At 38.5% G+C, this 15,508-nt stretch overlaps 1 protein-coding gene across 1 annotated transcript in view; it reads left to right on the forward strand.

The window, feature by feature from the left end:
* The first annotated feature begins 295 nt into the window (after positions 1-295).
* Positions 296-15,508, forward strand: part of OTOGL (otogelin like) — an 89,063-nt gene continuing 73,850 nt past the window's right edge. The window contains exons 1-11 of the mRNA XM_074574078.1: positions 296-319; positions 460-558; positions 1,189-1,343; positions 4,560-4,681; positions 5,402-5,607; positions 8,401-8,531; positions 9,354-9,460; positions 12,325-12,431; positions 13,129-13,254; positions 13,997-14,105; positions 14,356-14,402. Of these exons, the coding sequence (XP_074430179.1) occupies positions 307-319; positions 460-558; positions 1,189-1,343; positions 4,560-4,681; positions 5,402-5,607; positions 8,401-8,531; positions 9,354-9,460; positions 12,325-12,431; positions 13,129-13,254; positions 13,997-14,105; positions 14,356-14,402 (1,222 nt within the window). The 5' untranslated portion in view covers positions 296-306. The remainder of the gene's footprint in view (positions 320-459; positions 559-1,188; positions 1,344-4,559; positions 4,682-5,401; positions 5,608-8,400; positions 8,532-9,353; positions 9,461-12,324; positions 12,432-13,128; positions 13,255-13,996; positions 14,106-14,355; positions 14,403-15,508) is intronic.

A 15,508-nucleotide genomic window follows, 5' to 3' on the forward strand; every position in this document is an offset into this window, starting at 1 on the left:
TTGACTCTGTAAATTATATATTCTGGACTATTCATAAGCTGAATGTACCCTTTGCTGCAATGCTTAAGAGGGAGGAGCTGAACATATGTATAAATTGTGCTGAATTCGGTCAATTAGAATAATCTGTATCCTGTGTATTTTGAGATCAGCAGAACTGGGATTTGGTTTCTTTACATGGGAACTTGACCTTTTGTTTGCTGGGAGGAGGTTGACCTTTTGCTCCTTTGTTAGTTTACAAGTCTCAAACCAAACGAGAGAACCTTGCTTCTCTTTTAACCAAGGAACACAAAGGATAAAATTAAGTAAATGTTAAAAACTGGTTGGTTGATTTTCTTAGCTAATATAGCTCCTCATAATTTAACAATAAACAGATTTGATGTAGATCTCTCAGGCTGTTTGCAAAATACTATATTTACTAAAAGTATCTACTTAATACTATCTACTAATGCTTGCTTACAGGTTCATGTCCTCAGGAGTGCCTTAACGGAGCAGCCTGCACAGAGGCAGGTGACTGTGACTGTCAGCTATTTCAGGCTCAAGGAAGCAGGTGCCAAATTGGTAAGTTCTGAGCCAAAAAAGTCAAGTTTCCTCTTCAAGCAAGATTTAAGGTGCACGCTTTTAAAACAATACTGCTAACGGTACATTTGTGATTCCTCTGTAGCAGGACTGTCATTCTAGTAGTAGCTAAGAGGATTAAAATGATATTTGTTATGGATATATAGAGAGTAACATCAGGAATGCCTAAATTTTAGCCTTGGGCTGCAATGATACATAGATACCTCAACGGCTAGTTCACTGTCTAGTACATCAGTAGCTACCCAGTTTTTTTATAGTTAGCTGAACATGAAAAAGTCACTGCATTTTTCTAATGAACAGTGACTTATTGCAAACAAAATTACCAACTATTTCAATGCACTGGTTTCCCTTGCCTGTACTTATAATTAAAATGTATCCATTGAAGCAAAGGAAAAATTTACAATGATCACACATGACTAGAACTGCAGCCTAAAGATTAAAAAAAGGTATTCAACTTTATTTAAAGTTGAAGAAAAGAGGTTATCTTTTGTCTTTGCTGTATATTTTCTTTATAAACTCTTATTTCCTTTCTGAGCTCTTACTTTTGTAGATGCCTGTGATGCCTGTCAATTTTTGATTACCGTGCTTGTAAACTCAGTGTGTTCTCTCCAGTACCTAACACTGGTAAGGACCGAGATGGGATTTGCAAATCATGGGGACAGTATAATTTTGAAACATTTGATGGCATTTACTACTACTTCCCGGGAAATTGCTCCTATATTTTTGCAAAAGACTGCAATACTCCAGAACCCCAGTATACTGTTTGGGTAAGTATGTGAGCATACGCTAGAAATAACACATTGAGTATTCCTGTATTACAGGACTTATTTTTCATCATAAGTAAAATAAGTAGAGAGACAATAAATGGATGAATCCATTGCATTGCTTACTTAAATATAAAACTATGCTGCTGGAAAATGTCTAAGCCTATGTGCAGTAACTCAAAACACCGATGAAATGATAATCAACAGAGTCAGCATATTAAAAATAGTATTTCTTACTCCCCCTATCCTAAAAAGGATCTCTGATCTCTCCTTTCTGGGAACAAAAGTGGATCTTAAGGCAGACCTTGGAAACTTCAATAAACTTTAGCTGTCAGACTGTAAAAAAACTCAGTTGCTGAGTAAAGTGCAAACAGCTATCACCTGCCTGATAGCGGGGCACCCCAGTGTATTGGGCCCCGATTCACAGCCATCGACATGCTACAAGGAGCTGCCTCTCTGGCCCACGGAAAACTCTGTCCTCTCTGGGAATTTGTGTTCTAATTTTGTATTACCTCTACGTCATGCAAAGAAGATTAACAGCTCAAACCCCTTCGTCTGGACCTATGTATGGAAGGCACTCTTTTTAGCAATTTCCTCAAATTGCTTAGTATCTATAGTTAATGACTTTGGGTCAGGGAGAGTTCAAACCTATACCCTCTATGAAGGAAGCTGCCTGATTTATCAGGCTGTTGGTTACTGTGGGGAGAGGATACAAGCTCAGTATGTTACTTTTTACACAACGGTTGGGATTTGGCACTGATTGAGCAAGGGAAAGGGGACAAAAGGGGTCCTAATTCTGAGCCATGGTGGTCACAGTGTTCGCAGGGACAAGGGCAGACCTAGATGCTGATTCCTGCTCCAGGGACTAGTTTTCATTCATAAACACATGATCTCCTCTCCTCCCAGATAATAGTGTCTAGTGAAGATAAATCTGCCATTAAAACTACCATTTCTATTCACTCGGGTTACAGACAGATGCTGTTACATCTGCCTTCCACGATTTCATTTTAATTCTTTGGATTCTGCATGCAGCTATGATCAGTTAGGAGTTTTCAGAAAATGCTGTAGAAAACCCCAAGATTATATTAAAATCTAGAATCGATATTTCAGTGGATCCCAATTGCTCTGGAAAGAGAGAAACAGCCAGTCAATTGCTGTAACAAATGTCATGTTTTGTTAAAAACTGAAAATGTTTACTCAGAAAAGTCTTAAGTAATGTTGAAGCACTGCAGTCACTACAGGCTGGGCAACAGAGAGCCAAGAACCTTGCCAAATCCTCACATTATGGTCCTTCTGGATTTAATAATCCACCTCTCTAGAGGAGATGAAAACACAAGAATTATTTTTATTTTCCTTGATTGTGTTTCTGTCTTGGGCCAGGTTTACACAGAAAACATTTGTCAATACTAGTAACATTTATGATGTATTTAATTATGATTTTCTTTATACAAGTAAAAACTCTAATACTTTTCCCGGTTTATTTAGCTCCAAGAAACAGTAACTGTTTTTTACTTCCAAGATTAAGTGTCAGCTTAGGAGGATTAATTTGAGTATGTGTTAGCACTGTATGTGTTTACCAACAGATCTTTTCAACAAAAATGATAGCTCTAGTTACTTTTACAGCCTCCATTACTATGTTGGCAAAACATTTCTCAATTACTAATCTATTTAGCTTCACAACACTGTCAAATGAACTGGTAATGCAACTCCCATCTTTCTCAGGGAATGGTGACGTACACAGTCATAGGAGTCATATTTGAGCTGTCTAAACTCTGCATACATTTTAATTTAGGTAATGATAGGTATCTAAGATTCACAACACATTCCCTTGTCTCCTCAGTGGTGTCTAAAATCAGCTCACATGCTTTTGAAGCACAGTAGTCTAGGGCATCCCATGGGTTTGGGTGGCTCAGCCTCACTGAGGTTAATGAAAGCTGTTCAAGTTTTGCTTAAGCTCTTGGAGCAGGTATGTGCTTAAAACTCTCTTAGACTCTGTGTGTGTAATTCAAAACTGGGTAGTAGTTAACTGGTTAGAGCATATGCACAGAAAGCTGGAGACATATATCCCTATCACCAGGCAGAGTAAATCTGAACGCACAGTTTTCATGTTCTGAGAGCATGCCCTGGCCAACAAATCTATGCAGTCTCCGGGGACAAGAACCTTCCTGCAGAAGTCATGCTCTACCATGCCAAAGGCTGGGAATGCAAATGAAGTCCAACTTTAAGGCTAGCCTCCTTTTTGCCAAACTGTAAAAAGGAGGAGTGGTGGTTTATCATGCCTGTTGCAAGGCCTCATTACACATTTTTTATGAGAGATCTACTTCACTACCATAAAACCATAGACATGCTGAGATCGGAGTTGCATGGCTTTCGTTTCTGAAAGCACGCATCCGAGATCTGTTTAACATCTCTCTCTAGTAGTGGGCAGTCATGGAAGTCACACACTGTCAATATCTGAGACACACAGTTTTGCAAATCTCTCTCTAGCTGACTGAAACTTGTATTTCCGTTGCTTTTTTTCAAACTAGGGAAGCTGATACGCGATTCAAACCAATATCCTGGCTCACTGTGCTATATATGTATAATGGGGAGAAGCAAACTTCGGAAAAGCCTGTCCTTCTCCATTAGCAGGGCTGGAAAGCCAGCACAAAATGGGTTTTAGCAGATGCATGTAAATTAGATGCCTGCAGTATTCTATGGGAACACTCCAAAATCTGAACAAATCCTGAGTGCTTCAGGAAGGCGTGTTGTAGCTCAGCTGGTGCCAGTCTTGGCTGGCATGGAGAATGCTGGTCGCTGGTATTACGCTGAGGTTTTGTATTGGTTTGTAGTCCCCTCTTGTAGATCAGAATTCTAGAAACAGAGCAATAGGGGTGTGTCCTCAGGGCCTGCGTTGGCAGTTATAAGCTAGCTCATTACAGTGTCTCTGAAATTCATCTACATAAAATACCTGAGTATTTCATCCAGTATTTAAACCACTGTCTTATGATGCTTTGTAATATTAAACAGTTGCTGTATTTCTCAGTAGTATTGGGTAGCATGAACTTCTAGTTTTGCATATCTTTGTGAATTTTTATATTCTAAGTATTTATTTGTAAAGCTCTTTCAGTGATTGGTGCATAGAAATATAAAATATCATATATGTGTTTATGAAAAATTGCATGACATTATTGAGAACAAACATGTATTCTTTTTGCATGTATATTTTTCCCCTCTAAGGTTCATAACAGTCCTCACTGTTACGGTTCGGTATATACTTGTCAGAGGTCCGTCAGCTTATTTTTTTCAAACCAAGAAGAAATAATTATTTCAGGACATGAAGTAAGAAAAGAAGGAATCAGGTAAGTGTTTTAATGGTGGGTTTTAACATTTTATCATGAAGTGTTCTTGCCATCCCCTTTGATGTAATGCTATAGCCATTACCATCTGAAACTGATAGCTATGGTGATAACTGTTCATCCCAACAAAAACAACTTTGGAGGATTTGATGGTTGGACTTGGTGGTCTGTACAAGGTCCCTCCCAACCTAGACAATTCCATGATTCTATGATTGGGATTAGATCCATGCTGCAATACTATTGTCCGGTGGTCTTTGGCCAAAGGAGGAAGATATACAGTATTTTGGTCAATAGTATTTTCTGTACTGTAAGTTCTTCCATTTGCAGACATCTAGTCCAGTGAGGACCCGTGCTCAGAAGGGATGCTGGTGGTCACAGTGTCACATAGCTCCCTGTGCAATGCAGCATGCTCATGAAGTCATGTATTCCTCAACATGCCTGTGCTGGACTTTGAAAATAATGAACATGCATTATTCTTTCAGGATTTCACTTGGTACAACTGATAGGGGTATACAGCAGAAAAGCATTCCTTTTTAACGGTTCATACAGAGAAGTAAACAGAAAAAAATACAGTAAAAACATAATGAAGAATTGAATGGAAGTGACTGTATGCACCTGGGAAAAAGGGCTTAGTGAGTTAGAAGGCGATGTTTTATGTGGTATTTTTCTAGCACTAACCTCATCTCATCTGAGATCTTTGAAGCACGCTGTTTATTTTTCCAGATTAATGTTGCCTCAGACAGTTGGAAATGCTTTCATTGAGAGACTAGCTGACTATATTCTGGTGAAGACTACCTTTGGTTTTTCTCTTGCTTGGGATGGAAACTCTGGTATTTATATTAAGCTGACAGAAAATCATAAGGGAAAACCTTGTGGCCTCTGTGGAAATTTTAATGGCAATAAATATGATGACCTGATACTGAAAAATAGTAAGTAAATAGCTTAGAAATATGCCCTTACTTTGTGTGAACAGCTTCTATGTTCATTTTAAAGATATTACAGTAAAAAGACAGAATCCTGTTTCAGTTATTTCATCAGAAAATAGAATATCTGCTCTACTCTTCCTCATCATTACAGATGCTAAGGGAAAAAGTCCCAGTTCAAAAAAGTATTTATATGTAATTTTAAGCCTTTTATTGCTCAGCAAAGCACTTGGGGTATGTTTATCTTAGCTGATGAAAGTGTCTTCAAATAATAAATAAATAAGCAAATGCTTATGGTTTTCTCTATGTTTAAGGATGGAGGGAGAAGGAAAGAAGAGCCAAAATATTAATATTTGGAAAAAGCACCATCTCGAGTTATTCATTTATATGACTATCATAAAAATGCTAGTTGAAATAAGTAAATTTCAAAGCTGTTGCCAGGGAATTCCTTCTATCTCTTTGTTGGTGTGGTATATTATGGGCCTCTGACTGCCTTGTAGAATGAGTTGCCCAATGCTGAGTCTGAGGCAGAGATTGCTTCCTAAACTGGTAGAATATTCTGTAGTCTATGTCAGGAATACTTTACAGGGACTTCTGTCCTACTTGCAACTAATGTGAAAAAAAAACAGACCCAAAACCAAACAAGCTTGAGAATATGAGGAATATTTTTCTCAGTCTCTGATAAAAACAAAGATAGGACTTTTACTGTTACCAGTAATTGCTGAGAGAATCTAGTCCCATGGCCCTGCATATTCTTAAGTCACAAAACTTATCTCACTTTAACTTTTTTCCCCTCCTCTGTTTTTCCCCATTTTTTATGGTTGATAGTGGAGATTTTGACTTTCTAAGTGAAGGAACACACGGTGTACCTATCTTCGTATAGTCTTAAAAAATCTGCCCAATATAAATTTCTCATGCTACTTCTGCCATGAAAGCAGTAAATTCCCCGTTTTGTTCATTAACTTCTGCACACCAGAGTATAGTATGTTTAATAACTAGTTAAAACTGGTGATCCGTAGTAATGGAGAAAAATGGAGTTTGGAGGAGATAATGAATTCACGTGATCTGTAAAAAATAGTAATTTCAGTATCTTTAAATGTATTATCTGTTATAAAAGACTTCCAGTTCCTAGCTTTCTTAATTTACAGAGCTAAGTTTCTCTATCACCATAATTTCTTCTAGCATTTTTATTTATCGGAAATTATAGTATTATTTTAGTGTACAATCAAGAGCACTATGAATCATTTTAACCTTGAACCAGTTGTTCATGGTGCCTTGACTCCATGCAAATACAAAGCATGAAGTTCTGATGCCTTCACAAGAACAGACTGCTAATTCAAATTACTTCTAAGCCACAACGTTTTTCCTAAGTGTTTCCAAACCTTACAAATCACCTGGGATGATGATATATCTCCCCCAGCTAAGCTACTTCCCCCAGTAGTGTAAGGGAAGCTCTTACATCTATCCTGAGTCTTTCAGTGTCTGAATGCTCTTTGTTTGCAATGCCCCAAGTAAATAAGCTGCTGAGAAGCACATAATACTCCATTTCAAAGCACAGTTTAAAAACAAACTCCTTTTCTGTTTCCTTATCTTCACCTTTAAGGGCATCTTTGTATTGCTTTAATATACAAGGCTGTATCTGTGTGTAGAACTGTTTCAAGGACAGTGATTTTATTTTTGAGGACTTAGAAAATTTTTCAAGCCATGTCAAAATGTAAAGAAAATATTTTTAATGTTTTCACAGAAGCAGAGTTATGCCAAAAGGTTTACCTTTAGATTAAACCCCAGCTTTTTATGTTTGGAAAGGGTTTTCCTCATAAAGAACTGTTCTGTCAGAGGTGGAGAAATGTTTTAACTCTCCCTGTCTCTTAAGTAAAATAGACTGGTGGTTAGGATCTTATCTTTGTTTATTTGTGGAGATCCAAGTACAAATATCTGATTAGTGTTCTTTGGGGTTTTCCACATTGCAGAGTGTCAAACTTTGTACATCTTGTGCTGGAAGAAGTTAGATTAAGCTTTGGATTTAGATTAAGTTTCACAGCTCTGTGAAAAAAACTGTAGCTGATTTCATTTCAATCCCCCACCTCCTAACCACGCACAGATATAGACAACCGCAGCATACATACCAATTACTGTAAGCTTCCTCAAGGTGGAGGCAATACACCCTTTTAAACATACTTAAGAACATAGAGAAAATGTAATATTTAGTTCTTACTGCAAAAATATGGATTTTTTTGGTCTGTTTCTTTACTGCCAACCTTCTTGTGTGTTCATGTATCTTCCTCAGCCTGTTGCCATGACTTCCAGTCATGCGTCTTGTTCATTAGTTCTCCCATGGTCCAGCTGTGAGGAGAACTGGGTATGTAGTGGTGTGTTTGTTGTAGGGCTTTCCTGCAGCAAGGGAAAAGGAGGGGAATAATAGTGCTGACTGAAACATGATGAAAGCCTTAAACTGTTTTAAAGAAATGTATTTTTTCTTAAGTATTCAATGCATTACCATCGTCCTTATTTGCATATTTGTTATAAAATTTTCAGTGATTGCACTTAAAAAAACCCCAACCAGCACCTTGTCATATATTTTTTTTTAATCTTTTCATTTAAATGTAGTATAAAATACTACCTGAAACTAAAAAAATCCCCACTACACCACCCATACTTTCTACACTACCCGTACTTTGAACATATCTGTAACTGAGGTAATGAACACGTTGAAAAACTACCTGAAATTTTCAAGCTGTTTTTGTGTTTATGTTGTTGATTTTTTTTTTCCCTGGATGCTCTTCCAATGTTTTTATGCAGTTGGTGAATATACAGAAGATATTGCTGAATTTGCAAATAGCTGGGCTGTGCAAACCTCAAATGACATAGATTGTGTACCTACTGCCTCAGATTTTTCCAGTCCTTGTTCAGCTAATGCAGAACTCACTGAGGTAAGCTAATCATGTTTCTCATATATATATATTTTCGTAATCTTCACTGCCTAGTAATGGTTCAAGAATCTAGCAATATACACCATGTTGAAAAAAGCTTTAGATGCATTGAGGCTTTGAGAAAGGGAAGATTCATATCAGGACTGTTGCTAGGGAACGTCTGAAGATCTTCAGATGTTTAGCTTAAAAGTACAAAGGTTCAGATAAGATGTGCCAAGTGGCACAGGTCTGCTGGCAGACTCTTCATTGCTGCATTAAACCTGGGTTCAGTTTCGTGTCCTGCCATCTTACACCTCATTATTTTGGAAATTGTGAAATACTGCAGAAGTTACATGCTCAGCTCCTGCATTGACACAAAATGATTTTTTTGTCATTTCACAGTCTTTCATCCCAGCTGGTTTAGGAGAAGCATGCGATCAAGGCAGCCTAGGCAGAGAGGACAAATTTTAGGAAGAATAATCATAGAATCATAGAACTGCTAGGGTTGGAAGGGACTTTAAAGATCACCTAGTTCCAACCCCCCTGCCATGGGCAGGGACATCTCCCACTAGATCAGGTTGCTCAGAGCCCCATCCAGCCTGGCCTTAAAAACTTCCAGGGATGGGGCTTCCACCACCTCTCTGGGCAACCTGTTCCAGTGTCTCACCACCCTCATGGTGAAGAAATAATAAAAGAGACATAATAATAAATTGAGACTGTGAGATTCTCAAATTTTGATGGGAATATAAGGGACTCTAGATTAGGGAAACAAAGCTAGAAAGAATTATGCTTGTTCAGAAAGTATTTGCTAACTGCCATTTATTGATTCTCCTTAACGCACAGGACATATTCTTCAAGTGCCAAATATTCCTACAGTTTCCTTTTCTCAGCTGTCATGAAAGCATAGATCCGTATTCTTATATTTCCAGCTGTATGAATGATCTTTGCAGGTAAGACTGGAGTTCTTGTGTATTTATTTTTGACACATGACATGAATGCTCCCTCTTTCATTTGAGACCAGAACTGTGCAGCATTGAGGGAAATTAGAAGGAAAAAAGTTCAAAGTGAAAGAGATGGGGATTCTCAGTGGGGCATATAGTGTGGAAACAAAGGGCACAGAACCAGCCTGTCAAGGGATATTTTGATTGCTAAAGGTTTACATGGATTCAACGAAATACTAGTCAAATACATGGAAGAGAAATCCATGGAGAGTCACTAACGGCATAAGAGGAGCTGCTAATCGCAAAACCCCTGAAACCTGTATCTGGAGGCCCTGAATCAGAAATACATGGAGATGATACCTGGGGGAAATATCAATGATAGTGGAGGAGCTGGACCATTTGTCTGACACAGTTGGACTGTTTTTAAGAGCAACCACTATGGTTCAAATTAGTAGAATTTTTCAAAATTATTTTATATATGTAAATTCAGAGTTGTCAAAAGAAATTCAACTCTCATTAGCTTTGGAGGGTATTACACCTCCTCAGCTTCTGGTATTACATGTAGCCTGGTATTTTTCCCTTAGCTGTCCAGATTCCTGTTTAGTTCTTGACAGTCATTCAAATTAGACTCTGGTGCTCCAAAGTTAATTGAATAAATGACTGAGCAGCGTACCACTTCCTTTTTAGTAGGTTTTAAATTAAGAAGTAATTGTCATAAATAGCAGGATTTTTGTCAGATACTATTATGGCCTTCTCGGAGTATCAATTTAATCAAAAACATACAGAAAGGATCACAAGACTGAAAGTATGAATCACTCAGTAGCATCCACTACAACTTGTTGGTTCATTTTTGATGAATTTTCAGTTTTCTGCTTTGCCATCAAGTCAAAATGGAAGAATTTGTGTTTGTAGGCAAATCTCCAAAGTGTGCTTCCTGAAGTTTGTTCTCTGTACATTGATTTTGTTCAGAGAAGAGAAGAGTTGCCTCTGCATGGTCACTTTGTAACTCAGGAATTTATTGTGACTTCTTCTTAGCAAAAGAAGAATAATGAAAAGCAAATTTTCAAATGTGATATTGAATCAGTGTCACGCTGTTAAGGTGGATTTGATTTTTGCCAATGTGCATCTGTGTTGATGAGAATTGTGTGAACGTTAAAAACCTTGAACGAAGTTTCTGTGTCTCAGAACCTCATTAATTTGGGCTTATTTTGTTTATAAAAGAGACCTCTCTTCTTGTGGCTTAGTGTCAGTTTATCAAGTTTCTTGTGGGGCCATTGTATATGCCAAGTATTCTTTCTATTAAGACCCATCTAATTGGATTAGATAAGGAGAGCTGGAGAGAGTCTGATCACTGTAACAAAGAGTATAATGGTGTTTGATTTGATAACAGATGTAGTGAAAGCAGAATACAAACACAATATAATATATTCTTAAGACCATTAATATTGGAAGCATGATCTTGTGTGCTGAAAGACAAGCTCAGCTGATCTGTCACAGTCATGCTTATAATAGAAATATTGTGTTATGACTAGTTCATTTTGGCATCAAGTCCATCACAGTGAGTGACGGGACTTGTTGGACATTCACAGTAACAAAAAGTTGGTGATATCTTGCCTTATGTGACTTACATCTGAATAAAATTTGAGCTTACCTAAACACCGATGAATGTCTCTTTACATGACCCTGGCAAAAACACACTGTACAGCTTCTTCTGCATTGACTAAGGCAGAGATAATGTCTTTGCCCAAGGTTGTGCTGTAAATCACTGAGCCTGTCTACAGTATTCAATAGTTAATGCTTCTGGCGCCAAGCACTTCAGCACAAGGTCAGGAGTCCACCAACAGGTTTCTTCTCACCTCAGTTCAAGGACTGACAGGGAATTGGAAACTTGAACTTGTTACTTGGTCCAAAATGTCTTTTATTAGTGTAGGTCAGAGTTTCCATGTCATGCAGGAGGGAGAGGGCCTCAGCTGTGGATCTTAAGACTGTTGAGTTGTCCATTGTCTCCAAGACAAGGACAACTTGTCTTGAAGACAATGTCATAAGCAACTTTTATCTTTTTTGTAATAAATTAGTGGTTTTGTTCCTTGTGGTAAAGGTAAAATGAAATAACTTTTTGTAATATCAAATGATAAACCACAACAGTATATTCACAGAATCACAGAATCACAGAATCACAGAATGGTTCGGGTTGGAAGGGACCTTAAAGATCATCTAGTTCCAACCCCCCTGCCATGGGCAGGGACACCTCCCACTAGACCAGGCTGCTCAAAGCCTCATCCAGCCTGGCCTTGAACGCTTCCAGGGATGGGGCATCCACAACTTCCCTGGGCAAACTGTTCCAGTGCCTCATCAACCTTACAGTAAAGAATTTCTTCCTGATATCCAATCTAAATCTACCCTCTTTCAGTTTGAAGCCATTACCCTGTGTCCTAACATTACATTTCCTGATAAAGAGTCCCTCCCCAACCTTCCTGTAGGCCCCCTTTAAGTATTTGAAGGCTGCTATAAGGTCTCCCCGGAGTCTTCTCTTCTCCAGGCTGAACAATCCCAACTCTCTCAGCCTGTCCTCATAGCATAGGTGCTCCAGCCCTTTGATCATCTTCATGGCCCTCTGCTGGACCCGTTCCAACAGGTCCATGTCCTTCTTGCGGTGAGGACTCCACAGCTGGATGCAGTACTCCAGGTGGGGTCTCACCAGAGCAGAGTGGGGATATTCGATATAGCTTGTTCCTTTTTATAGTATTTTCACTGTGTGCCGTTATGACTGAGTGGTGTCAGCTGTGTGTGAAGTATCCTGTGCAATATCTTATGGCAGAGATTTGTAGATGGGATTTGAGTTCCTTGATTAATCCCTTGTTTTATCATTTCAGAGTGGATGATGATGAGACATACTGCAGGGCGGTGACAGAGTATGCTAGAGCATGCTCTCACGCTGGGTCCCCGGTGCGGGACTGGAGGGATGACTTTCCTGCCTGTAGTAAGACTATTTAATAAAGCATACTATGTGACCTTCGAGATACCCCATGTATCCATTTCAAGTAATTCCATCTTGACAACATTTGTCACTATAGAACTCAAACCTGGTACTGAAGTAGATCAGCCAACTTCACTACTGCTGGCAAACAATGAAGTCAATGACTTGCTAGAGGAATATTTAAATTCCACTGTGATCTGATCTAGATCCACACAAAATCCATGTTTCCACAGATTGCTTGAAACATCATGTGTGCTGGTCATATTCTAGGACAAAGAACAAACATCTGTGGAGATTTGATGTTGCCCCTCTTCCCAGATGACCTTTCAGCCTCTACTGGCCCTATAACAGAATTAATACAGTTAATCCATCTCCTTCTAGTTATCACCATCACCCATCAATTTCAGTTCAGTCTCATGCACAAGATTTTGAACTGGCTGAGATATGAGCACATGTTCCCCTGTCACAGAAACTATAACTTCTTTTGGAGTGGTGATGTAAGAATTCGGCAAAGAAAGATTTAAATACTGGTGAGAGGTTCACCACAGTTATCAGTTAAAACCTCTCCAGCCAATCCATTGTACCTGATCTGAAAAATTACCTATGCCAGAAGAACTGCAGAACTCTTTATTTGAGAGGGGTTTCCCAGTATGGAAAGAGAAATTGCACTACTGTTCAATGTACCATGTATTTTTTCTAGCTGAGAAGTGTGAAGACAGCTTTGTACACCGTGACTGTATCAGTTGCTGTCCACCAACCTGCACATTTGAAAAAGATTGTCTTGGCAGCAACCTACACTGCTTAGATGGCTGTTACTGTCCAGACGGTAAATACTGTCAATTTAATGTTAAAAAGTATGTGTAAAGCTGATATCCAGCATCATAATAAAGTTGCCTAAATAGACTGTGCTTGAAGTTAAATCCAGAAAATATGAATATTGTAAATTCTGCTCCAGCTGTTGTTGTTTTCACTGTGATTTTTCCTTTTATTGTGCTCTAAATATTTCTCTAAAATACAAATGTGTCTCAGAATGAAATATTGCTTAAAATCTGGAGCCATCACTAATGCTTTCTACAATAAGATACTACATAGATTTAATTAACTTTATTTGAATTATTCCAAAATGTATTGAGATTTTGTTTAAACAGAATGTGTTTTCTTGTACAGAGCATAAGACAAACTTCCTGATGCCTGTAAAAGAAAACAAAATTCCTGAGACCTGTACACAATAAAAATTAGGGATTGGACTGTGAACAGTCCTGTTCTAAAAGGACTAAAGATTATGTGATCTCGGAATCTTTTCATTTTTGAGTCTGTACATTTTTACATGCTTAAGGCAGACATTTTTCATAAAGCCACTATTCAGAGTGGCAACTGCTGTGAGAGAGCTCCACTGTTCATCACTGAGCTCTCTGCACTCCCTGGGTGACTCTTTTTGCTGGTCCCCAGTTAAGACTGATGAGATCACCTTCTGGCAGATTTGAATGTTTGAGTCAGATGGGGGAAAAGCGGTGGTTGGAGTTCATTAACTTGTTTTTTATCTCATTTATTAACTTCCCTCCCAATAGGTCTCATTATGGAAAATGGAACTTGTATCTCTGTGTCAAATTGTCCTTGTATTTATCATGGAACTGCCTTCCCTGTAGGCTCAAAAATTGAACAAGAATGTAGCAACTGGTATGTGAAAGCTTCACATCTGTGTTTCCTCTCTGTGACTGCTGCCTGTAGTTAGTTTAACATCATAGTCACTCTTCCATTTTAAAGAATAGTTGATATCTGTGTTTTACAGTCTGGGCCTTGTGTATCACTAAAATATACAGGCTATTCTATGGAAAGCATGAATTCAAGACATTAATTAGCTCAAAGCTGCTCTTTTTGCTAAAGATCAGAACACTGAATTTCTGTGTTTTGTGATTTTTCTTTTTAGTATTTGTATTGGTGGCATTTGGAACTGCACTGATCATGATTGCCCAGGTATCTGTATTTCATTATTCTTTTCTCTCCTCAATGAACATAAGAGACAAACTTTTCATAAGACAACAGAACCAAATATGATCCAAGGGCTTGTGGCACTAATTTAAGAAGAAAGGTAAAGCAGATGGATGTTGAGAGTAGCAGTGGGCCATCTGGGGTGAAGCTGTTAACTGCCTGACCGTACTTACCCTTTCCCATTTGCTTCCCCAACTCAGTGTGGTACATCCACTTCTTGTTTTCTATCTCCTGTTTACTCTCTATGTTCTTTGAGGCAGGCGGCTTATTTCTACTGCCTGTGCAGTATCTGGGCCAGATATAAGGATCTCCTCAATTGCAACTGTAATACAAATAATAGGAAAAATATCATTCTGATGCTCAGTGTGCTGTATTTTCTCCCTTGTAACACCAGTTCACGTTTGGATAATGATCCTTATCTTTGAAGATTACATGTCTCTGTAATGAGTTAGAGGAACATGCAGTAATTGCTTAGTGAAACTCTCCTGACAGTTCTGTATCTTAGACAAGATTATACTATGAAACTTGTGAAAGAGAATTTTTTACAAATTTAGGAGCCACTTCTGAATGAGGTAGTAAACAAGGATTAAGAGTCACTAAGCAAGGCTTGACAGGGTGGACCTGTAGTGTAAAACAGTTGACACCGAGAACCACCCCACGTCTTGTGTGTGTTATGTGTGCATGTCAGGGATTAATTATGACTACTCTAGTCTGGTTCTAGGGAATAAATGCCTGCAGCCTCTTCATACCTGCAGTAAAAAGCAGTGCCATAGTACCTAGAAGGAAGGAGAAAGAAGCTTGTCCTCTTTCACACTCAGTCATGCCAAAAGATGATGAGGAAGAAGATTCTAGGAAGCTTCGGAGTTGTGATAAGAGAAAGCTCTTTTGTAGTTTAGAGAACTCATAACTCAAAGGCATTTCATCTTGTTAGAACCAAAAGATGCTGCACAGTGGTCTGTGCAACATGAGATGGCATCTGATGGAAATAGGCGAATATACCATGCTTTATTTCCAAATACCGTAATAGCTAGATAGATTAAAGTTAGCCTGGATTATGTGCTTAGAAATGGGGAGAAAGCTTCTTATTTACC

Source organism: Larus michahellis, chromosome 1 (genome assembly GCF_964199755.1).
Source record: "Larus michahellis chromosome 1, bLarMic1.1, whole genome shotgun sequence".
NCBI classification, from domain to species: domain Eukaryota; kingdom Metazoa; phylum Chordata; class Aves; order Charadriiformes; family Laridae; genus Larus; species Larus michahellis.